Below are 23,883 nucleotides of genomic sequence, written 5' to 3' on the forward strand. Positions count from 1 at the left end.
CATAATAAAGTGATGCAAAATGTCTCAGAAATATGTATCATTGATGCCACGCTGGGTTCTTGTGGTTTAATGCACATTTCGCTTTTGGTTTACCTTTTTTTCCTCAGCAAAAATGTGTTAGGACTTTAATGCACTTCTGACATAATTGCTGTACATCTCCTTGGGGTCTTTAAATAAGTGGGAATTGTATTTCTACACAAATTTATATCTGAAAAGGGGCGTGTTTAGCAGTCCTATCATAACGGCTGCAGAAGGTCATATGGCCAGGTTTATGTACACATGACTGACCATGTTTTAAGGTTCGTTTGAGCAAGAATTTGTCCATCTTTCCCAATCGCAAAGGACCACTCTCGCTGCGCAGCGTTGGTGAGTTTGTTATCATGCTCCATTATAAGCTTCACTTTAAATTCAGTCGCTGTTTTTGCATAATTGTCAATGGAAGAAACACACAGTGTTCCTTTTATTCATTTTTATCTTTTTTTTTTTAACCTTTTATAAATATTAGCCATTGTCGTTCGATAAGCTTAACATTTTTCTTAAAGCGTTACTCATTCACACAACCGGTATAAGTAACTACACCAGACTTGTCCATGAATGTAACAGGGGTGTCATTAAACGTCGCTTTCGCTTGTTCCACGATGTAGCGTCGCCTTTAAGCGGAGCGTTACGGTAGAGTAAAGTACCAACACGGAAGCGTTTGATCCGCCGGAGAACTGTGATATTGTTCTTGTCGTCTAAGCCATGTCTTATCGCAACGTTTCTAAAGAAGTCCTGGTTGGGTCCATTACAGTTGGGGTTGTTTTTGTCGCAGGCTACTTCTTTGGTAAAAGCGCTTTATTTCAAGATTTATAATACTTGTTTAAACACGCGCACAGGTCAGAGTTACGTAAGGTTGCAGCATCAAGGTAACCTATCAACAGAGAGGTGGAGAGGGGAAGTTAGAGTAGTCAGTCACGAAGAATTTGTTTGTTTGATAGAAGTGGCGTTGTTATTTTGTTATTTATTATTATTATAATTATTTCCTGACGTGTGTCAGGATCACTATTAAAAGGAACGTATCAAAGGAACTTTCAAAGTGCAAACACTTAAAATGACCCATGAAATTGAATAGGTTTGCTCCTGGTGAGTTTAAAATGGTATGAACAGAAGGTGTAAAAATTATATAAACTAGGAATGAATGCAGTTTTCATTTTTCCTAAAATTAAATATCAGGCAATAATTTATTTTTGGGTTAGTCTTGTTAGAGACAACTGTGGAAATGCTGCATTGAAGGAGTTGACATTTTTCATCTACCGATTTCTCATTGTCCTGTAAGACATTAAATTATCATTATGGTTGCTTTGCAGATTCATAGTAGTACATATTAAAACTTCTGTTTATCCTCCTTCCCACATTGACTCATAATGGTAAATGTAAATCTATACAGCTTTATAGTAACTCGTAATCTACAGTGTTATAGTAATGGAACCACCATCTACACAGAGTTAAACAGAAATGCATCATTGTATTACCATTGAGCTGTCAAACTACATTGTTTTACAGTTTCCTGCATAAATGTCATTATCTGGTTCTGTTGCTGAGGATTCAGTCATTTTATTTATCACTGAGATCATTTAAGCTAGACCTAAACAAAATTAGATGACTACTGCACATGAACTACACCAGACTTTAATTAACTTTACAATCTATAGTCTTGCTGCATGGGCCCCTGACATCATTGTGCACTTAAGATCCTTATAGTTTCCTGTTTGCCCTCAGGAAAAAGAAAACCTCCAAGAATGAGCATCTCCAAAAGCCACAGTGGAGGACAAAACAACCCACTGATGCAGTATGTACTCAATAACTCTCTGAGGGAGCACCCGGTCCTGAAAAAGCTTAGACTGGTGAGTCAGTTAAACAGTCTGGGACATTACTTGTTTGTAGCCAGTGCTTTGAGATAATCTTACAAATGTATGCAACTGGTTACCGCTCATTGTTTTCAGAGGACGATGGAAGATTCCTGGAACATCATGATGGTGGCTTGTGAGCAGGCACAGTTCATGGCCAATCTGGCAAAACTGATAAAAGCTAAGAAAGCTTTGGAGATCGGTAAGTTTGTACAATTTGATATTGTACTCGAGCAACATGTATTTTTTTTTTTTTTTTTTTTTTACAGCAAGGTAAAGCTAAACAGCATCTCTTTCTTCCCTATTGTCTTTTCATTAACTTTAAACATTAGGTTTAGAAAATAAATTTGTATTGACTTAAGAGAAGACAACTACACAAAGACTAGCTCTTACTAAAAGCTCAAAGCTTTTTGTATGGCTTGTTGCAGTAATTTTGTTTTATGTTTGTTTTATGTATGTTGTTTTATGTAATGAATCTCCTCACAAAGTTCTTTGCAAGTCCGCCAACAAGATGCTCATTTCATTCAGGTGTGTTAGAGTAAGGTTGCCTCTAAAACATGCAGGGCAGTGCTACTTGAGAACCAGGACTGAGAAACACTGAAATAGAACAAAATACAATATTCAATAAATATTCTGCAAAAAGTGCCTCAACTAATACATCCTTATGTTTCACAGTTACTATACATATATTGCGTTTGCATGATGGTATGCAGAGTTAAACATTTTATTATCAAAGATTAGTTACTAAAAAAAAAAAAAAAAAAAAGAAATGGATAAAGTCAAAGAAGTGACAGATGCCCTTTTGTTCTCACCCCGCTGGCTTATTTTTTATAAATAAGCATTTATTTTCATAAACAAAAAGCAAGAAAATATATTTTTTTACAGTGGTCCAAAATTCCTCCACATCGATGTAAAAGAGCCATTTCCAGTTATTGGCAACGCTTGGTTGCAGGTATTGCTGCTGCAGTAACTGCAACTAGCTATTAGGTTCAGGGGACATAAACACCAACTTATGTTGTCTTCTGGGTTGTGGCTGAAAAAGTTTGAGAACAGCTGGTTCTCAAACAGACTACGAGCAATACTACATTAAGCACTGAGGCTCCTTTCCTCAGCATTTGAAGAATTTAACTTGCTTTTATAATGACTGTCAAAACAGTTTGACTTAATTTCACCAAGTTATGAAGTCCATCCTAAATAAACACTATTCTACTAAACCGAGCTCATGGAAGATTGCAGTATTTCTCCACAACACAGCAGGAATCTGCTTCCACATTGTGACTTGTTTGGACTTGGCAAAACTTCTTAATTTTACATACTATTTTCACAGATATTGACAAGCCAAGCTGCTTAATATGTAGGACAACTTTGATGTAATAATACTGTATGCCATATAGTCAGATCTTTTAACAGTTTTACGCCTTATATCTTGAGAAACATTTTAGTTTTAAATAATTCCTTTGAAAGAGAAACAAATCCATTTAAGTCAGAAACCAGGATATATACTCCATTCTGATTGTCTCTTTTTCATCCCACTGCGATACAATCACTGCCTGACCAATGCTGCACATGTAAAAAGCTGATTAAATGCCTGGTTTTATCCATCTGATGCCAGGAAATCAGGATTTTCCAGTAGAAATTAAGCTGGTGAATTGGGTCAAAGGATGGAGAACGTTATCATAAAAGCATCTAAAGCATGTCGACAATATCTTGTCATATAATATTAATTTGTTTTTCTCTAATCATCCCAATGAGATTTTTTCATCTGCACAACACTTTATAAAAAATCTGATCACTGCAGAGTCGTCTACCATGCGCGCACCAACTGCAGGACCAGAAGCGTATTTACTGTCACTATAATCAAATGTTGTCATTTTTTCTTCTCATTTTGACCATAGTTTATTCAATTTTCAGGCGTGTACACAGGCTACAATACACTGAACATTGCACTGTCCTTACCAGAGGATGGAGTTGTCATAGCATGTGACATCAGTGAAGACTACACCAACATTGGAAAACCTTTCTGGAAGGAGGTACAGAGCACTTTAGTTTCTCTGATTACCTGTAAGATATAAAATGCTACATATAATACTGTGGGACTTATATGTATAATATATAATAATGTATTTTTCCCATATTACAAAGTACTGATCAATGCAGAGGCATATGTAGATTATACATTATAACATAAATCCTTTAAGACTGTATCCCTGTTTTGCTTTGTTTTTTTAAACACAGCTGTAGAAGCCTGCCAACACACTGAAAGGCAGCTGCCAACAAAAATATTTGTTTTTAATCAAACTAAATTAATGGCATACAATGTTAATGGAAAACAACCTTCTTGGATCATCTGGGGAGTAAAAATGAGGAAAATATTTGCAGTTTATGTTAATCTTCAGTAGTTTAGTAATTCAAATTGAACAACAGTTTGAAGATATTTATTCAACCCCAAAATATTTGCTGGCAAATTTTCAGTTTTAGGACACATACTAAATTATTTATGAAATTAATAATTCACCAATTAGTCAAGAAGACAAAGGGATTATTTTTGGTAAAGATCAATAAAAACTGATCTTTTTTTTTTTTTTTGTCAAGCACATATTTTTAAATGTGTGTTAAAATGCGATTTATTATGTTATTTTGATTCAGCAAACTCCATAAAAGGAAGACAGTACTGCTTCATATCTGTATCTGACTCAATAACATATTGTATAATGCATGCAAATGTAAATGAACATCTGTTACCAGACTCCTTGTTGCTTCAGTAACACATTAATGCTTGGCTACATTTGTATGTCTTTTTCTTCACAGGCTGGAGTTGAGCATAAAATCGATCTCCGCATTCAACCAGCCTTAAACACTTTAGGTACAGTCATACAGTCATTTATTTATCTTATTTGTGTAAATGTTACTAAAACTATAGACTTTCCCAATTTAAATGTTAGAAAAGTAATTAAGAGAATGTCCTTTGAATGGCTTAATTTTTCTGATAAGTCATATAATTTATGGCATTTCACATCTTAACATACAGGCAGCTGAAATGAGTTTCCTCCGCAGGGTGGCCGGGCTCTCCCTCAGGGATAGGGTGAGAAGCTTGGTCATCCGGGAGGGGCTCAGAGTAGAGCCGCTGCTCCTCCGCATCGAGAGGAGACGGTTGAGGTGGCTCGGGCATCTGGTCAGGATGCCTTCTGGACCTCCCTGGTGAGGTGTTCAGAGCATGTCCCTGTGGGAGGATACCCCAGGGAAGACCCAGGACACGCTGGAGGGATTATATCTCTCGGCTGGCCTGGGAACGCCTCGGGGATCCCCTCCCGCAATGTTGGCAAATGTGGCTGGGGAGAGGGAAATCTGGGCTTCTTTGCTTGGGGTGCTGCCCCCGCGACCCGACCCTGGATAAGTAGCGGAGAATGGATGGATGGATGGCACATCTAAGCTATAGTTTCACTTAGCCCATCATTGCTTTAGATGAGAAATTGGGTCTGTGATACGGTTTAGCCCAATAACAACCCAAAGTAAAAACCTGTTGTAAATGTGGTTTGATAGAGGTTCAACGTCACTGAGTATAGTAAAAAAGCAGATTTTTTAAGATATCGGTAAAGCAGTTTCTAAAACAAACAAATTTCACAAAAGAAATAACCATCCATAGCAGGAACAATAACTATGTTAAATGCTCCAATAATGTACAGAGTAATACTGAAATATTGATATGTCCAACACTAGTTTTATGTTCTAGAATTGATTTTCATGTTAAAATATTGATTTTTTTTTTTGTAATATGGGTAAAATATGTAGTATTATATGTAGTTTATCACTAACTGGAAAACAGTGGGAAGTAACTGTACTGTCAGGATTTTGTCTAAATTGTACTCAGGGTGGAGTAGGAACCACTTTTTCATTCAGCTGTCGTCAATTGTTAAATAAGGCCAAACATGCCAGCATAGCAGTGTGGCACTCACTCACTTGTTCATTACTCACTGAGTCACAGGAGGTGTTAGAGAGCAAATGCACACTGTGTGACATGTGTGGGAGGCCAAAGTTGTTCTAGCAACACCACAAACCTCCTTAAACAACTGAGAATCAATCGTCACACAGAATATGAGGCTACGATGAGACAATCCTAATGGAGAAGACAATAGGGTCTGCCTGCCAGGGCAAGATAGACATCACTCTACTGATGCTGCAGGCAGGTACTTACCACCAGTTACTATTCAGGCATAGAGGGAAAAATATGGAGCTGTTTAGCATAAATGCGAGTTTCGGAAAGGGATTTTTTTTATCCATCTGCAAGTCTAAGATTTTTGTGTTGATGTTAAAATAACAAGCATTCCCATAAATCCTAAAACTAAAGCTTGGAGTGACATGTACCTGCACTCAATTTATATAGTTCAACAAGCCTAGATTTAGTCAGAAAAGAATGATTGCAAGGGATGCATTTCATTAAAATATTCAGTACTGGGAACAAAACAGCCACTTTGAAGTTTAAAATAATTTTTTTTAAAATGTACAGGCAATCCTGCAGCTTAAACAACAATGTGGCTAATGCATAGATTTTTGCTGGCTAATGATCATGTACACACCCTCATCATGGAAAACACAGGAAGAAATGCATAATGATGCAGCCATCAAGTTAAGTGAAATTGATGTGGCTGTCAAAGAAGGCAACAGAGCTTCTGCACGCTTCGTGAAGGTTACATCCAGGTGGGCTCGATAGGCTGGAAATGATAAAAGTATCTGATCAATATTGCAGATACTTGCTTGAGTTTTACTTGGTATCAGATCAGTACTCAACAAAACACTCCAGTTAACTAAATTAATTTATTGTTAGCCAAACAGAAAGTGAACTCAAAAACTATTTTTCATACTATCATTGCCATCACTTATGATGTAAACTCTGCCGTCCATCTCTCTGCCAACCATCTCTTTATATTTACCATTATAGTTATTACTGTAGGTGTGGGCTGCCTGAATGTGGAAAAGTGTTTCAGGTCTGGCCCAAGTCATTTTTCACAAAAGAAATAGAACATTACAAATGATCAAATCATTAAAAGCACAATAATCATTATAGGATCTGTCCAAGTTCTCCTAATAGGTCACCTTTTGCTATGAGACCAAATACACACTGCGTGGCAACTTCATTTTAACTAAACAAAGCAAACAGGTATTATTACTGCACAGGTGGTGATCTTTCAGTTGGCAACAAGTTATTTAACCTCATTGAAATACCCAGAAATGTACATTTTCAACCATAGAAAAGTCTTCTATTGGAGGATATTACTAGACTTTAAAACTTGGATACTTTTGTCTAACAATTGGAAGTGGTCAGTACTAACAGTTATTTCACATTTTTAGACTGAAGACCGATTTAAGTACCTGAGATGTGACCTGACCTTTAACTATTGGTGTAGTGTGCCTAGTTCTACAATGTCATGGACTAGCATGCAGAGGTTTTTTGTTAGTCCAGTGAAGTGTACAAATGTGGTCATTCACCCAATAAAGGGTTAACCCTGACTGGAGTTTTTTCAGCAACCATGCCAAAGGACACATCCTTTCGTGGTCATGAAAGACAGACATCCCTGCATGTCAGCTGATTTGTTGAGTGTAAAATTACCTTCATTTGCATTTAATCTAAATCATTCAAAGTTCAATTGTATGGCAGAGATGCTGCTTTAAAAAGGTTCACCTCTGATAAAGCAGTCTTACAATCCTAATCCACAGGACTCACTGCCCTGCATGTCTTATTTAGATCACTGATCTCAAACTGTAGTTCTCGAGTGCTGTAGGTGTTTCTCTGCTCCAACACACCCAATTTAGATTAACATAACTTGAAATTAATTCTTGGCAGCCTGTTAATAGGCCATTCATTTCAGTAGGTGTATTAAAATACTGAAACATCGAATCCAACACAGCTGACTCAAATCAAAGGTATCCAATAACCAGCAAAGTTCTGCACAAAGTTTCATTAGGCAGGTTAGTAAGAGCAGGGAGATACCAACACCTACAGCGCTGCATATCTTGTGGGGCCGAATTGAATAGCTTATTGTAAAACATGCAGTGCATTGGGTCCTGAGGACAAATACTGAGGAAAAGAGTACAGCGAATAAAATGTTTGTTTGAGGTCCAGGTAAGCTCTGCAGCTTAGCTAGTAGGTGCCAATTGAGGAGTAAACGTCCACGCTTGTTGTACCTGGAAAAACAAGTTTATAGTATAGAAGCTAACTGCTCAACAGAACTTCATTACCTCCATTCCGGTTTTTTCCTGCCACCCTCTCTTTTCTTTTAAAACTACATTTTTTAGTGCAGCTGTTACGTTCCTGACTGTCCGAACTCATTTTAAAATGCGCCTCTCGATTGCGACGTCACCATGACGTTACGTACGTACGTAATGGCGCTCGCTTTACGTTTTCATCAAACGAAATCTAGTTGCTTTTCTTTTAAAACAATTTTCATGGCTTTAAAAAAAAAAAAAAAAAGTTATGAAATGTTTGAAACCATTGTGATTTATAAATTAGAATAGTTTTGACATTGTTAGATTGTGTTTAAGCAGCTTTTTCTGTCTTCATTTAAGATATAATATTGATTTTATTATATTATAATCTGTGTTATCTCACTTGGTTAGATTTAGAATTACTGCTGGCCAGAATAAGGCTAATCATATCTGACAGCTGTAAAACATTTTGCTGACCATTTATTTATCACCATATCTTTCTTTTTCTTTCAGATGATCTCCTGTCTTCTGGCCAGGCTGGAACATTTGACTTTGTCTTCATTGATGCAGACAAAGTTAACTATGAAAACTATTATGAAAAGTCTCTACAGCTGCTAAGACAAGGAGGCATCATTGCTATTGACAATGTATGAGCTTCAACCAAGGCAAATATTTTGAGTCATTCCAAGCTGCAAATAACTTTAATACTTTTTTTTTTCTTGTGCTGCAGGTTCTGTGGGGCGGGAGAGTAGTCAACCCAGATCCTGGTGATGCAGACACTGTGGCTATTGACAAGCTGAACAAGAAGTTGCACAGAGACGCTCGAATTACACTGAGCATGCTCACAGTGGGAGATGGGCTCACATTGGCTGTCAAACTATAGAACATATGTCTGAAAAGTTGCACACTGGATTGGCTCCATCAGTAGTGTGATTGTTAATTTAGGCATACACAATGGCTGCCAGATGTCAGTAAGGGGACTGTCGTTACAGAACATAGTTCACACATATTAATACCTTTTTATTTACTAAATAAAGGACAACATTTGTATTAATTAATTGAGGTATTTGGTTTCTACAGACTTATCTAATTTAATCAGTTCATACAGTACAGTGTTCTGCACAAGTATGTGTTGTAATAAAATTACTTGATAACACGTATATTTCAGGACTTTATTGTAAAGGTACACACAGCAAAACATTAACTGCTCCCTGATCAATATCTCGCCGTCCTCAAATGGGTAAAGAGGTGGATGACTTATTCAGCCTTTCATTTGAGTCATAATGAGTAAAATAAAAATGCATGAAGCATAGTCTTGCAAATAAGAAGCAGGTACTTATGGTTGCAGAGGTCTAAAATTCATCACAGCACAATAAAGGCTGTCTAGGAAAAAATAGGCCAATAGACTGACTTTAGTTTTAATAGCATAGTTTGTTGGAGTGGCCTCTCAACAAGCAGTGCAACACTACCAGCAATAATATGTGCAAATAAAACAAAGGATTAAGAGCTTAAATAAAGGTATATTCTACTGTGCAAAATAACAGCTCAGCGTGACATTCTACATTATCACGTCAGCAGAATAACAAGGTTTTGTTTGCCACTCACAGATCCAACTAACAAAGAAAAAGAAAAGCCAACTTTCAACATCAAGCAAGAGGTATTTCTATTATTATGGAGGAGAAATTGGCAGAATGAAGGGTATCTGATAGATAAATAAATAAGTGTGGCTAAAACATTGTTACTACTTATTGTAACCACAAAGACAGGAGGCTGGTGGAATTATGTCTGTCGTGCCTGCATCTTGGGATTCTACTTTGTTTTTCCTTAAAACATCTGTTGCTGATGATGCATAAATGCTGAAGGCCAGGTTCTGCGGAAACTCTTCCTCTTTTTGTTGAAATGGCAGAGATGATCTTCATGCCTCCAGTTCCAAGCCTAGACCTAGCTTGTGACCACCAGCATTGATATTCTTCCCATCCACTAATGCTGAGAGGATGAGTTTCATACCTGAAAAAAAAATTCAGATTAATGAAAAGAACTTTTTTTGTAATGTTTTGAGGTATTTCATATGGTATGATGGAGATGTTTTTTTTACCAGGTCGAAGAGTCTGGGTGTATCCAATTCCTACCAAGCTGGCATTATTCACTTTAGCCTGAGAAAAAGTTCAAATCTTTCAGTGTGACTTGCATCCCTTAAAATGCTAACAGTGTTAACATATTATTATTATTATTATTACATGATGTATTAATATTTTTTTAAATGAGCATTTACCGATATGGAGGCACTTGAGTCTAACTGGTATTTTGCAGCTATTCCAAAGCGCGTGCCATTGCTGCCTGCCGTCCAAGCAAGATTCACAGCAGTCTCCAGTTTGTCATTTACCTTCTGATAAATGGATCCACCAAACTCTGAACCATCGTTTCTGGATAAAATAAGCAAAAAAACTTTTCTTTTTTTTTAAAATTATTATTATTAAACAGCTTAAATTAGAAATAAACAATCCCATATGACTGCAATTGACTTCTTTTTCTGCAGGAGAAATATTCTCATCTTACTTGATGCAAATATTTTATGATTTTTAAAGACATACACATTGGTGTGGAGCTGGAAGTCACCGGTCTTGTAACCAATAGCAAAGTTGCTCTGAGACATCTTAGATTTGGCTGAGTCAAAGGTCATCTGGTAGCCTGCCAACCATCCCTCGTAGCCGGCCACTATGGCTCCATGTATAGTTGGACCAGCAAAATCTAAATCTACATCAACCCCAGCATTAACATATTCCCGTTTGTAAGCTGTCTTGACTTTCCCACTCTTCTTGCTGTAGGATTTAGGGGTGAAAAGAAACGAGAGGAAGAAGAAAATGAAAATTAAGGAATGTGGAGATTTAAGCAATATTGTTTAATTGGTTATTATAAATATCTAACTTGCCCAGTGTTAGGTGAAAATGTGGTGTCAAAAGTAAGTTTCAGCCCTTTGGTGATCTAAAACAAAAACAAACAAACCAACATTGCATCAATTTTTGTGTTTTTTAATTAGTAAAAATCAGCGGTAGTTTTCAATTTACCTGATCCTCAACACAAACTTCTGTCCCAAGCGTGTTTTCCGTAGTCCACTTCTCTGTGAACGTCAGTCCATACTCAGCCCATTTGTACTTGGTTTCCAGGGTACCAGTGACCTTGCTGGTGTCTACATTGGATGAGCCAGATGTTTTAAATTCCTGAGGGGAACATGAGAGGATATTAATCCTACCTTGATGTAATAGTCTGGAAAAGGTTCATTAACCTTTAGAGCTGAATTGCATTTATCATTAAGAGTCTGGCTGATAAAATGTCGATGTTAGGGAAGTATGCATTACAATATTCAAGTCACTATGGATTGAAAATACATAATGCATGAAGAATGGGCACATTAGATACATATCAAGTTGAATATTTAATAAACGTTTATAAAAATGGTCATTTTGATTTGTAAAGTACTTTCACAGCAGTGACTGATCAGATGCTCAAAAAAAGGGAACACAATCATTATACTATGCAAATCAGGCACACTTCTGGGAATTCAGCCTGTCTAGAAAGGAAGTAACTAATTATGAATCAATTTCACCTGCTTTTGTGTAAATGGATTAGGAAAGTGATGAAAATAAGAGAAAATTTGCAAGACAACGCCTATTAAGGAGTGGTCCTGCAGGTGGTGGCCCTCAGATCATTTTCCTTTTTTCATCCTTTCTGGCTGATGTTTGGTCATGTTTGCATTTTGCCAGTATGCTCACCACTAGAGGTGATACAAGGCGGTGTCTGCAACCCACAGAAGTTGCTCTGGTAGTGAAGCTCATCCTGGATGTCACATTAATGCACATTGTGGCAAGAGGGATTACTGTGTTTCCCAGCATGGAGGAGATACCAGCAGACAGCCCGGAATACCAGTCAACATGGAGTGGGCAATAGGACGACAACAACCCAGCTGCAGGAACACAATCTGCTCCTTTGTGCAAGGTGGAGCAGGAGAAGCACTGCCAGAACCCTACAAAATTATCTCTTGCTGACGCTCATGTTTCTCCTCAAACTGTCAAATACAACCTCCATGAGGGTGGTATGACAACCCAACATCCACGACTGGGATCTGTGCTCATAACCCGATACTGTCAAGCCCAAGTCAGAGAACACCAGGATTGGCATGATTCTCCACTGTGCTCCTCCCAGGTGAGAGAAGGTTCACCCTGAGCACGGGACAGATGTGAGAGAGTCTGGAGACACCGTGGAAACCATTCCGCTACCTGCAACATCCTCCAGTAGCATAATCTGTTTGACAGTGAGTCCGTGGTGGTCTGGGGAGGCATATCCTTGGAGGGTCTCCATGTGCTAGCCGGAGGTATTTTGACTGCTAGTTAGGTACCTGAATGAGATCCCTGGACCCATTGTCAGACCATGTGTTGCTGCAGTGGGACCTAAGTTCTTTCTAATACTAACGAAAGCTCAAGTTCATGTGTCAGGAGTGTGTCAGCAATTCCTGCATGATTAAGCCATGGACCAGTCTTCACGTTCACCAGACCTGACTCCAATCTAGCACCTCTGGGACATCATGTCTCATTCAATCCACTGCCACCACATCGCACCACAGACTGTCCAGGGGTTGACTGATGCCCCGATCCAAGTCTGAAAGGAGATCCTTTAGGAGAACATCTGTTGTCTCGTCAGGAACATGCCGAAACGTTGTACAGAGTGCACAAAGGCACATGGAAGTCACACACACACACACACTTGAACCACCTTTTTAATTGTCTTGAGGAATTTCCACAGAAGTTAGCTCAGTCTATGATCCGATCTTTCCACTTTTATTCTGAGTATGATTCTGAACCCAGACCTTCGTGAATAATAATTCTGATTTTCATTGATGAGATCCCTTGAGTTATTTTGTTCTCAATTCCACTTTGTATGAAGGAAGATTTGCAACTGTAATATTTCATTCATTAAGATGCAAGATGTTTTGTGTAAACATTCCCTTCATTATTTTGAGCAGTGTAAACCTAAGATCTCCTGGCATAAAAATCCCAAAACATCCCGCATCACACTCAGATACAATAACAGCAGTTGTTAAACTCACCACACCACTTGAGGACTTGGTCTTCACATCTAGTTTAACCAGCCCAAACCCTGCAAGGACAGTAACAATAAACTGAGATGTGCATATGAAGGAGTAGACTTTTACTGCCAACAAAATGCATATTAACAAGAAAGTAATATATATTTATAAACAGTTACCATATCCTTTATTGAAAATGTCCTTGGCTGATTTTCCCAGGTCTGCATATGGTGGAGGAACAGCCATTATGCCTGCATAAAAATATATCATAAGTCATGGCTAAACAAAACAACAGAAATTGATTGCTTCATTAAAAAACTGATAAGGAAAAGAATATAGGCGCAGACAACAAATATAGGCCCCCATGATGATATTGAGTAAGGTCTTCACTAGTAATAAAATACATAATACATTAAGTTTGATTAAAAACACCAGAAAAGGAAGCTGCTAATTAAACATTATAAATACCGGTACTATAGACATTTATGCCAAAGTAGTTTTAAGAAGGTATTTTGATTTAATCAACCTTAAATGAAAGGGGTGAAAGTCAAATTGAATTTTCCTGCATTCATTTGTTTTGAAATATTTTAAAAGAATTGGGAAAAAAAAGAATATTAGTAGAAGAAACCAAAAAATTACCTAAATTAAAATAGTAATTTTTTTTTCTATTATGAATAAGTTACCAAAACCAAATGAACATACAAACAAACAACATCGACAGAATTAAACACAAATATATCATATATAAAACAACTAATAAAGACATCAAGGAAAAATATAAACTAACAACAGAAGCACCCAGACAGTGCAGACCTCGGCAGCTCATTTCCACCCATGTTGTTATCCCCACCGTATGTTATAGTCCTACATTCATTTTACATAGATACACTATTAGATTCCTAGACACACTGATAATGAATCCACATTGATTTGGCCATATTGTGGTGTTTTTGCATGTTTATGTTCATTTGTTCGCTTGTAGTGATAAAAATTCCAGAGATTCTGAATTTTCCTGTTCTGGATCATAGAATCCAGAATTTTACTGGGATCCAAATCTCTCTGTGATATCATGTAAAACCTGTTGGGAACTTCAGCTATATTTTTCAGCCAAGCACACAGATAATTTATTATGGCGTTATATGCATATATATTGATAAAGAATACTTTAAAAAATCCTTTAGCAAGATGGTGATCCAGATCAATCCCAAAAATTAATGGAATTTAAAGACCCATTTCCAGAAAGAAAAAAAAACAACTAACCTTAATGAAAATCCATCCAGTATTTTTTGGCACAGGTTAAAAATAAACATAATTTCCTTGGCGGAGGTAACAAAAATTGAAATGTTTTGAGATATAGGGATGTGAGCATTGTGAGAAATTAACATAGTTTCCAAAATACCTGCTTAATATGGTTAAAGTTTGTGTTTGTTGTTGGGTAACGTGTTTATGAACTGGTTAGAGGTTTAGGTGCAGTCACTAGTAATTACATTATCTGTGTTGCCTGACACCTACTGACTGACCCAAAGTCATACAGTCAAGGTTAAACTGGAAAGTAAAATGCTTCACTGATCGCTTCAGACAAGCACAACCAAATAGCCTTTTTTCAAAACACATTTAAACTAAGACACACTCAGGAAAAGCGTAATTTAATTTGTCCCATTCTTAAATGCTGTCAATAAAAACTCAGCTTTGAGGATTGAACTCAGGCACAGCGGACGTCAATACCGTTACATCGAGAAGAGTTCTAGCAAAGAAAAACAGACATATTACAACCCAATAGAAATTAGAGAGGTTGTTTCTATTTATCGCTATACTAACTGAAAGAAAATTAACCCATGGTGATATATGCAATCATAGTAGCGCCCCGCTGTCTTACGGAGTTTGAACGTACTCGGAAAGTGTAGTAGGGGCGTTTTAGCGCTAGCAACCCGAGATAGCTACCCAGCTTACAAGCCAACAAAACATAGCATGAGTAGCCAAAGTAATTAAACGTCCCATTACTTACCTACAATTTCAGTTGTTTTGTGTATTCGAAATAACTTGTCAGATTAGAAACGGGTCGGAAAAGGTGAAGGAAACCGGTGTAGGACGATATGGAGGAGACACTGCAATAAACACCTTACTGACCTCGGCACCGAAGGACCCTGACATATTGACGTCTATGTTGTGCCTAACTGAAATTAGATGTGCATGCGATATATTTTTTAACTTGTGCCAGTTGATTTCATTATTTACTTTATTATCTTTAAAACATTGAATGTAATTATTGTAATTTGCAACTAGTCGTATTTCCATGACAAACTCTTGCTCCCAGCACACTGGCAAGTGGAAGACCTCTAAATCACCATGGTAACCAATACGCCAGTGCAGATCTCTTGCTCATGTAATGCATAATATTGGCTTACTCAAAGAGATTTAGGTAATACCAGTAAACAGGGGAAATTATCACTTTGTAATGTTCACAGTTGGATGTTTAGTCTATAACATTTTTTCTTTTCTATCTTTTTTGTTCTTTACTTAAAATTTTCCTTAGAATATTTAAAAAAAATTATAATCATGCTGCATAAAATCAAATTGATTAAAAAAAAAAAAACCGAGTTAGCACATCATTTGGTTATAAAACATATAAATGTGTTTTGAAATTTCACCTTGCCTCTGTGAAGTTGTAAGATTGCACAATATAATAACATTATAAAATTTAAACAAGCAAAAAAATTATCAGGCATTTCTTGTTCATAACAAAATTCACTATAGTTTATATATGACTAAATTAAACACCTTCATGAAGATCTAATACTTTAATTACCATCAAAAACATCTCATATTAGTCCTGTTTTTTTTGTTTTCTTTTTGTTAATGTGGTTTGGATGGGCTAAAATGCAAAATAAATGTAAACTGTGATGTTTAGGTTCCACATTGCTATCCAGAAAACTTAAAATTTTAAGCACAATGTCATTTATACATTTTGAAAAAATGTACAGATACGTTAGCTTTCAAACAAGCTTTAAAATTACTTTGAAATTACATAATTTATAAGAAATTTCTCCATTTCACATGATAGTTTTTCAGCCAGCACAGGGGAAAGAAATACCAAAAAACGTTAATTTCAGCTCTTTAATGTTGAAAATGATTGACAACAAACATTTAACACGGATTTAAACCCAACCTTTCATAATGAAAAGTCATGCTACTGTATTCATGTTTTTTACATGCTGCAATGACCAAAGCAAGTCTCTGACTACAGTGGCAAATTTCACTAAATCAGATGTAGAGCACAAGTTTAAAGTCAAAATTACACTTAAAAAGCACATTATGTTTTAAATAAATAGTTTAAAGCAACTGTAAACATATTTTTCCATGTGCGTGTTGCTGTAACTCTGTATAGGGAAATATAAAAATACTTATCAACATTTATAAAAGCAAATAAATTAATATAAACAAACATACAAATTTTCCGGTCTTTCCAGTACAGATTAATGTCAAAGCATTAATATCAGGGAAATCTATTGTGATCTATTTTATCTAAAAATAAGACATATCCAACAGTAAACATCAAAAGATCTTAAACATTTTCTACACAATGAAATGATCATTAAAATCACTCAAGGAAGTTGGCAAATGGACAGATTTAAAAATCTTCCAAGTATTTGGCGATACATTATCTTGAATTTATCTTTTCTAGAAAAAAATGAGCAATGTCAACAGCAGAAAGGTTAAGCTAGATACACTTGATTCAGTGTTATTTATCTAATAGTAAACATAAATTTATCTGTCAGTCTTTTTTTTAATATAATCAAAAGTGAAAATATCTCAAGGAATGTAGAAGAGGTTTATGACATCCTTAACTAAACATCACAGAAACTGATATTTATTGTATAGTGTAATGTAGATCTATACATATTGCTTTAACAATGGTCTGAATAGAAATTACACTGGCATACAAAGAAAGAAAACTTTCCTTCAATACAGATCAAACTTTGAAATGATTAGGTTTTGTACTAAGTACATAGATATAAAGATGAAACAAGATTTCTCATATTAAGTGTGATCCAAATTCTTCTTAATAGTTGCAATTCAACTTAGAAAGTACTATGAAAGGATACTGACATATTACATCAAGTTAAATCCCTTTGGACTAAAAAAATAATTAAGCATTAAGTGTAACACATTTCTCTATCGAATAAAACCTAAGTCGATGGTGGGGTCTTTCAGAACCTGCAGGTTTTTATTAGTTTTGCCTAAAAGTAAAACACAGGAAGCAATTTAGAAGTCCCAAAATAAAAGAAGGTGTATCCCACCAGGTTTGTCAGTCCTGCCCTGACAGGATCACACCAGTTGTCATTTTTGAGGAAATCACATGACTCTTTAGTTGGCAACTTCACAAAGCAGATGAAACAGCACCACATGAGACTCATCTGGCAATACTGCATCAGTTCATTACCCTATCAGCCTCCTCATCACAGCAGGTCTAGAGAAGGGCCAGCAGTACTCGTTGGGGACCGGTCCATTGACATTGCACTCAAAAAAAGAGAACATGGGGAACCAGATACGAGCTCGCCGACTCTGCTGGTAGGCCCGGGTGTTGGCTAAGGTGTGGTAGTACAAGAAGAGTCTGGTAGTGATGTAAAAGGCTATGAACACGTCGATGGAGTAGTGTTCATGAGCAGCCAGGATGAAGAAGATGCCGAAGAGATTGAGGACCCAGGACAAGGTGTGGATAAAGTTCCAGCTTCGTGGAGTGTCTGTAAGAAAGATAATTTTAAATACCATCCAAAAATTATTCACATTGTTGAGCGTATTACTGTTCTGGTGTTTTCGTGTTGTACTTGCTGCACCAGTAAAGAACACTGGATGGCAGCACAGGAAAACGGCTTTGTTTTTACAACAGTGAAGCTCTCTCATGACCTGCTACTGTTAATGTCTGATGTTATGGCTACAACAGTTCATCATATCCTTTCAGTAAGGAAATAAATGCAAATCTTGGCTACCACTGCAACATTTTATAAACATCATCGGAGAGCTCATGAGATGCTTAATGTGATTTCAGCAATTCTGTCAAAAATAATTGTTTTGATTCAAACTTTTAGAGTTATAATAAGCTTTTTAAGGATTTATCATTAAAAAAGGCAGACATTAAAATGCAAAATAGTCATTATAGAGTAAAAAAAATAGTTACTAACACACACCATAATACAATGTGGTCAGTTTGACACTGGAAGTACTTATCTAACAGAAGAGGGATGGTGGAAATCAGTGTTTCTTTTCACATACAGTAATCTTACAAGAGCATTGTGTTGAACTGTCGGTATAAATTAGGTGCAGGCACATGACTCTGGCTGCAACAGTTTTTCTCTGGAAAAGCAGGCTTGTGTATTAGAGAGCTACCTCCTTTGACTCTCTGTGTTCCTGAGTGACCTGCCTTAAACAATAATGTCCATTACTTTTTTTTTTCTTATTTTATTTTGGACTTTCTTCAAAGAACGATACATCAGAAAAACATTTAAGCTTTTTTTCTCACCTAAAGAACACCTTTATAATTAAATATTTAAAACACACCATCTTCATTAAATTTATCAGGCTAATAGCATCTGAAATTCTTTGAAGGTCAACTGTGACTATGGGCTTTTTCAGGTATCCATATGAATCATTATTAATCATAAATACATTTATTCCCTTTTTACATTAACGTGAAGATTGAACATCTTAATTTAGCAAAGATAAGAAAAAACACACAAAAGAAAGTTTGAAATACACTAGACTGCAACAACAGGAGCTACTCACACTCAGTAACGAAGAAGTTAAGCATGGTAAGGACGACTGTGTGGCCACTGAACATGTAGTCGCCACATGTATGCACTCCAGTCAGAGTCATCCCAAAACCGCTCCAGATGGCAATGGCTCGCTGCAGTTTGGCCCACATGTCGCCGTACATCTATAAGACAGAATAAACTAAACTTGCAAATTATGTCCAATTCAAAAGTCAAAAATACAATGTTTAAAATTTGCAATCGTACCTTTCCTGAGCACTGAAGGTGTTGTCCTGGCACAGACAGGGAGGTGACAAACATGGTAATACAGCGCAGCATGAAAACTGTCCCCATCAGGCTGCACATGCGCCGCAAGAGGATGGACCTACACGTTGGAATAAATAGTGAGCCTGAGCGTGACATGGTGCTGATTTAAGGAGAACACAACTGCCAATTTTATGGTGAAAAACACTGTCAGCACTCTACCTGTGTTTATGCAGCAGCAGAACCAGCAACCAGATGTTACAGAGGATCACCCCACATGCTTCAGCCATGGCAAAGGCCCATGGTATTCTAGGCACGCTGTTGAAAAGGACAAGACAAACGGTGACATAAGTGTCAATTTATTTCATCTTTATAAGCTTTAAAGAAAAAGCTATTTCTGAGCCGACACCGTTAGTTTTATATCCTGATCAACATCAAGTACTATTTTTTTTTACAGATTTATGAATCAAGTATTTTGGTTGAAACTTGTATTATATCAGAGACAAAATGTTTTAATTACCTTTTTTTTTTTTTTTAGGTCAAGAACATTTAAACTTATAAACTCTGCAGATAAAGCTCTCAAGCCAGCAGTCCTCCTATGGTCAGTGACCATTAAATACAATTTAAACCAGTACCATCTGCCATGTTGTAATTAACCCTTATGTTATATAATTAACATAAAGAACACAAAAACAGGCTAAACATGTTTGTCTTAACTCATATATATATATATATATATATATATATATATATATATATATATATATATATATATATATATATATATATATATTTTTTTTTTTTATAAACAAAACATGTAATGAAGCAGTACATAACACTTATTACATTCAAGTTAAAGTTTTAAGAATGATTTAAGCTTAATTTATTTCCCCAAATGCACAGTAACAATTCCCTGAAATCAGCTCTCTCATTAAGCTAAGACTTTCCATGCAAAGCTCAAAGCAAGTCATAAACAAAGGGTCACACTTGAAACTAGGCCACATGAGAAAAACAAAACAAAACTCAAAGATCTCTGTGATCTAAAACTTGCCCTTCAGGAATATGTGAGGACAATAATAGAAGCTTGTTTTAATTAAGTAAGGCGGTTAAAACATCTACCATCTGGTGTGATATTCAGACAGTCAATAAAAACATGTTCTTTTGTTTTTTCTTAGTCTGTGGCATTTCACTGCTGATTAATGCTTTTTTATTTCTTTGTGACATAATCAGGCTTTGCAAGTCTCGAGCGAGCAGTCACACCCACCTGTCTAGGAAAATATCTGGCAGTGGAGGGTATGTGCGCATATCTGGCACCCTTTCGTGCACTATCACCATGACAAAGGATGTGAACCCGAACACAAACACGACATAGACAGAGCTCAGCACCGTCTTCCAGTATTCAGGATCAAGGCGCCTCATCTGCTGCTTGTACTTCCCATTTGTGTATTGATGATACTCCTCTCCAACTGGTGCTGTGTCAGTGCTGTCACAGTCTCTACCTGGGTCTCCATTACACAGCCAGTCCAAGCTGCCTCCAGAGCCTGTAGGAGAGAGGCCATCAAAGGGAACGCCCAGCTCCTCCAACACGTCAATGTTCTGTTTCTGAAGCTTGCGGATGGACACCATCAGCCTCTTGATGTCCCCCAGCACTTTGAGCTCCAGAGGCGGTGAACGAAGGTCATACTCCGTGAGAGCGAGGAGACTGGTACCATCCAGTCGATGCTTGTTGCACAGCAGATCCACATAGTCGCAGAAACCCTCTTCCTTCAGCCACTTTGCAACGTGTTTGGGCGTCCAGCGACGGACACTCAGTTGTGTCATTTCCTCCTCACTTTGGTGTCTGTAAAGGAGGACATAATATCAGAGCATGGCTCATAATGTCCATTTTCTTCTAATATTAATTTCAAATGAACCTTCTCACCTAAAAAGTTATCGCAACAAAAAGTGGATAACCTCAGAAAAAAGAAAACTGACTCGCTTTCGGTGCATCAACAATGCCAAACATACCATGCAAGACTGCAAAATAGACAGAAAATTCATTCACCTTGTGAAAAAGTTACAAGAAATAAATAAGCCCAAGAGTATTTCTAGGGGGAAAAACAGGGAGGTGAGGCATTCACATCTTGAGCAACTGTATGAGGCAAACACTGGCAAGAATTAGTCAACTTAAGCTTGCAGTTTACTGGAAACCACACCCCAAAGATGTAAGTCAAGAAGCAGATATTTCCTAACCAGCAGACAGAGGTTCAGGCCTTTAGTGCTAGGAATCAACACTGATTTGTGGCTATTTTCCCTGAAATAAACAAACAAAACCATCGCATACAATTCAGGATCATTAGTTTGAACTTAACTTTAGTGGCATTGGATAAAAATCCTCCTTTAAATGTGATCTAGGACTGACTGATATTTATATAATCCACACATTCTAACCTATAAGTAAACAAATACTTTGACACAGCTTCAGTGATTTACAGAACAAATATAACACATCACTTATGTCACAAACTTTATCCTGTTTCAAAACATTCCCCTACATCAACCAATATAAGGTCAGGGATGGCCTTTTTTTCTACTCGGGTAGCTTCTTATAATATGTCACAACTAAAACAGGCTATTCCGGTGGTTTCGAAGACAAGTACATCTGATTTCACCACAAAATCAAATCCAAACACTTCTTCTGTCACTGCAACCCCTGCCCTACAGGCTAATGCAGACGTTGCTAAAGTTAGCCAGCTAGCTTCCGCTAGCTTCATCAATACGTAATTTGTGGTCACTCACCCGGTCTGAGCTGTTACTGAAGGCAACACGGGGCTTATTTATTCAGCCAACTAATTAACTGGCATTGCCCGGAAATTAACAAGAGCTGTATTAGCGAGATCTGTTCCAATAACACAAGCATGGTGAAAATCATTTCGTCAAAGACTCGCGCTGGATAGCTTTACTGTTGACAAGCCGGAGCCGTAATGTCTAGAATATCTGCGCGCTTAAAATGGGTCTGACGATCCTGGCCGAAGCAGACCAACGGCGACATCCTGTGGCGGAAAATGATACTGCATCACTTGTATTTAAATATTTGTAAGCAGTTTTACTTATAATTGAACTGATTTAGCATATTTATTACTTAAAATTGATCAACTTAAAATAGTAAGAAAGGCAAAAACACGATCAGCACAAACTACGGATGTAATGTGTGTTTTACTCAAAACCGTTTAGGATATAGTTTCTTTTGTACATCAAACATCATATTTTGTTAAAAGCAATAAAAGCAAAATAAAAATAAAGCGTACAATATACCAATTTACAAGTGTAAAGTCAGCCAACATTAATAGCTTAGGTCACTGTTTTAATTTTAGAACCGAGGCACCTGTCCATGTCAGTACCAGCACAGTTGTAGTAAAGCCTTACCAGGGTTTGCAATCAAAGATTTATCCAAATTGTAGCTTCATCGTAGTATTTTGTTTGTAAATTAAAATGAATTTGTCATAAGAAATTTATAATATGCAGGGCAAAAGTACTGTTTTTCGTCCAACTTCTTCTGTGAAGGAGCTGCAGAAAGTTTTGTATGGGGGTAAAAGATTTGGGAATCATATGGATGAAGTTTGGCCTAACTTGTTCATTGGGGATATGTAAGTGTTACACATATCTCTTGACTAGTTCATGCATTCAAATAAATAGCTTTTTCTACAATGTGTTTATTAATGCGATGACTTTTTCTTTTGTTTTATAGGTCAGTGGCCAACGATCGCTATAGTCTATGGAAGCTGGGAATCACTCATGTTGTGAATGCAGCTCATGGGAGGATGTACTCTCAGGGAAGTCACGACTTCTACGGATCCACTGTGGATTATTATGGAATCCCTGCTGATGACTCGCCATCTTTTGACCTCTCTCGTTACTTCTTTCCTTCAGCTGAGTACATTCAGAATGCACTTGACACAAATGGTGGTAAATTCCCATCCTGTTGCTTCAATTACAGGTTTTAGCCGAGTCTCTTGTATTATCCAGAACAATTATTGACATTTCCCATTTAATTCACACTCGTTGCAATCTATTTCCTTCTTCTCCAGCTCGGGTTTTAGTCCACTGTGCAGTTGGAGTGAGCAGATCAGCCTCCCTGGTCCTAGCCTATCTGATGATCCATCACCACTACACCCTGCTAGAGGCGATCGATAAGGTCAAAGAGTGCAGGTGGATTTTCCCAAACAGAGGATTCCTCAAACAGCTCTGTGCTTTGGATAAGAAACTGCACATCAGAAATTCACCTCAACAATAGACACACACTCCAACATACGGAGGCTTTATTGTCAGTTTTCATGAAGATAAATGACGCACGGTGTACCTGCCAGCAGAGGATGAAAAGTGTACTTAAACTTTAAACAGTTTGTTTCAGGAAAGGTGCCAAAATATATTTGTTTCCTTATTCTCTGATAGTGCTTTATTTAAATGCTGAATTTTAGCTCTCATGACATCAGAGATGAGCACTGAACTGCTTTAGGAATGGAAAAAGAGACAACATGAATAAACTAATCTGAAATGTTGTGGGTCAAGTTAATTCAAAAACTGCAATTCTTTCCATACTTAACGAACAAAACAAATATTTGTTAATGGAATCGTGTTTTCATTATTTGTGTTAGGGTATGATTAAAGGTACAACATAAGAGCATTCGGTGTTTAAAGTTGTCAGCAGGTGGCGTCGTTGATGCCA

At 37.0% G+C, this 23,883-nt stretch overlaps 3 protein-coding genes across 4 annotated transcripts; 2 read left to right on the plus strand and 1 right to left on the minus strand.

Moving 5' to 3' along the window:
• The first annotated feature begins 343 nt into the window (after window positions 1-343).
• Window positions 344-9,997, plus strand: LOC306771715 (catechol O-methyltransferase domain-containing protein 1-like). Of its 2 annotated transcripts, none has more exons than XM_079261000.1 (7): window positions 344-366; window positions 1,759-1,883; window positions 1,983-2,088; window positions 3,798-3,916; window positions 4,695-4,749; window positions 8,601-8,734; window positions 8,818-9,997. In XM_079261000.1, exons 2-7 carry the CDS (start codon window positions 1,779-1,781, stop codon window positions 8,968-8,970), a joined length of 672 nt encoding a protein of 223 aa, XP_079117126.1. In that variant the 5' UTR covers window positions 344-366; window positions 1,759-1,778; the 3' UTR covers window positions 8,971-9,997. The 2 variants fall into 2 exon arrangements, with proteins under 2 accessions (XP_079117126.1, XP_079117125.1); XM_079260999.1 differs by lacking the exon at window positions 344-366 and adding an exon at window positions 687-823.
• A 5-nt stretch (window positions 9,998-10,002) lies between these two features.
• Window positions 10,003-22,093, minus strand: LOC306771886 (sphingomyelin synthase-related protein 1-like; the record flags this gene model as incomplete). The annotated part of the gene is made up of 16 exons (XM_079261208.1): window positions 21,957-22,093; window positions 20,443-21,018; window positions 19,401-19,496; window positions 19,182-19,299; window positions 18,949-19,099; window positions 17,609-17,909; window positions 17,466-17,484; window positions 15,173-15,206; window positions 13,347-13,418; window positions 13,189-13,238; window positions 11,153-11,305; window positions 11,013-11,069; window positions 10,679-10,902; window positions 10,360-10,510; window positions 10,183-10,240; window positions 10,003-10,094 (listed from the first exon to the last, which is right to left on the minus strand). The coding sequence occupies exons 2-16, from the start codon at window positions 20,997-20,999 to the stop codon at window positions 10,003-10,005; spliced, it is 2,133 nt and encodes a 710-aa protein (XP_079117334.1). The 5' UTR covers window positions 21,000-21,018; window positions 21,957-22,093.
• Window positions 22,094-22,577: 484 nt separating this feature from the next.
• Window positions 22,578-23,718, plus strand: LOC306771748 (dual specificity protein phosphatase 13A-like). The gene is made up of 3 exons (XM_079261044.1): window positions 22,578-22,804; window positions 22,906-23,123; window positions 23,246-23,718. The coding sequence occupies exons 1-3, from the start codon at window positions 22,677-22,679 to the stop codon at window positions 23,449-23,451; spliced, it is 552 nt and encodes a 183-aa protein (XP_079117170.1). The 5' UTR covers window positions 22,578-22,676; the 3' UTR covers window positions 23,452-23,718.
• Window positions 23,719-23,883: the final 165 nt, after the last annotated feature.

Source organism: Telmatherina bonti, assembly GCF_933228915.1.
Source record: "Telmatherina bonti genome assembly, chromosome: 21".
NCBI lineage: Eukaryota > Metazoa > Chordata > Actinopteri > Atheriniformes > Telmatherinidae > Telmatherina > Telmatherina bonti.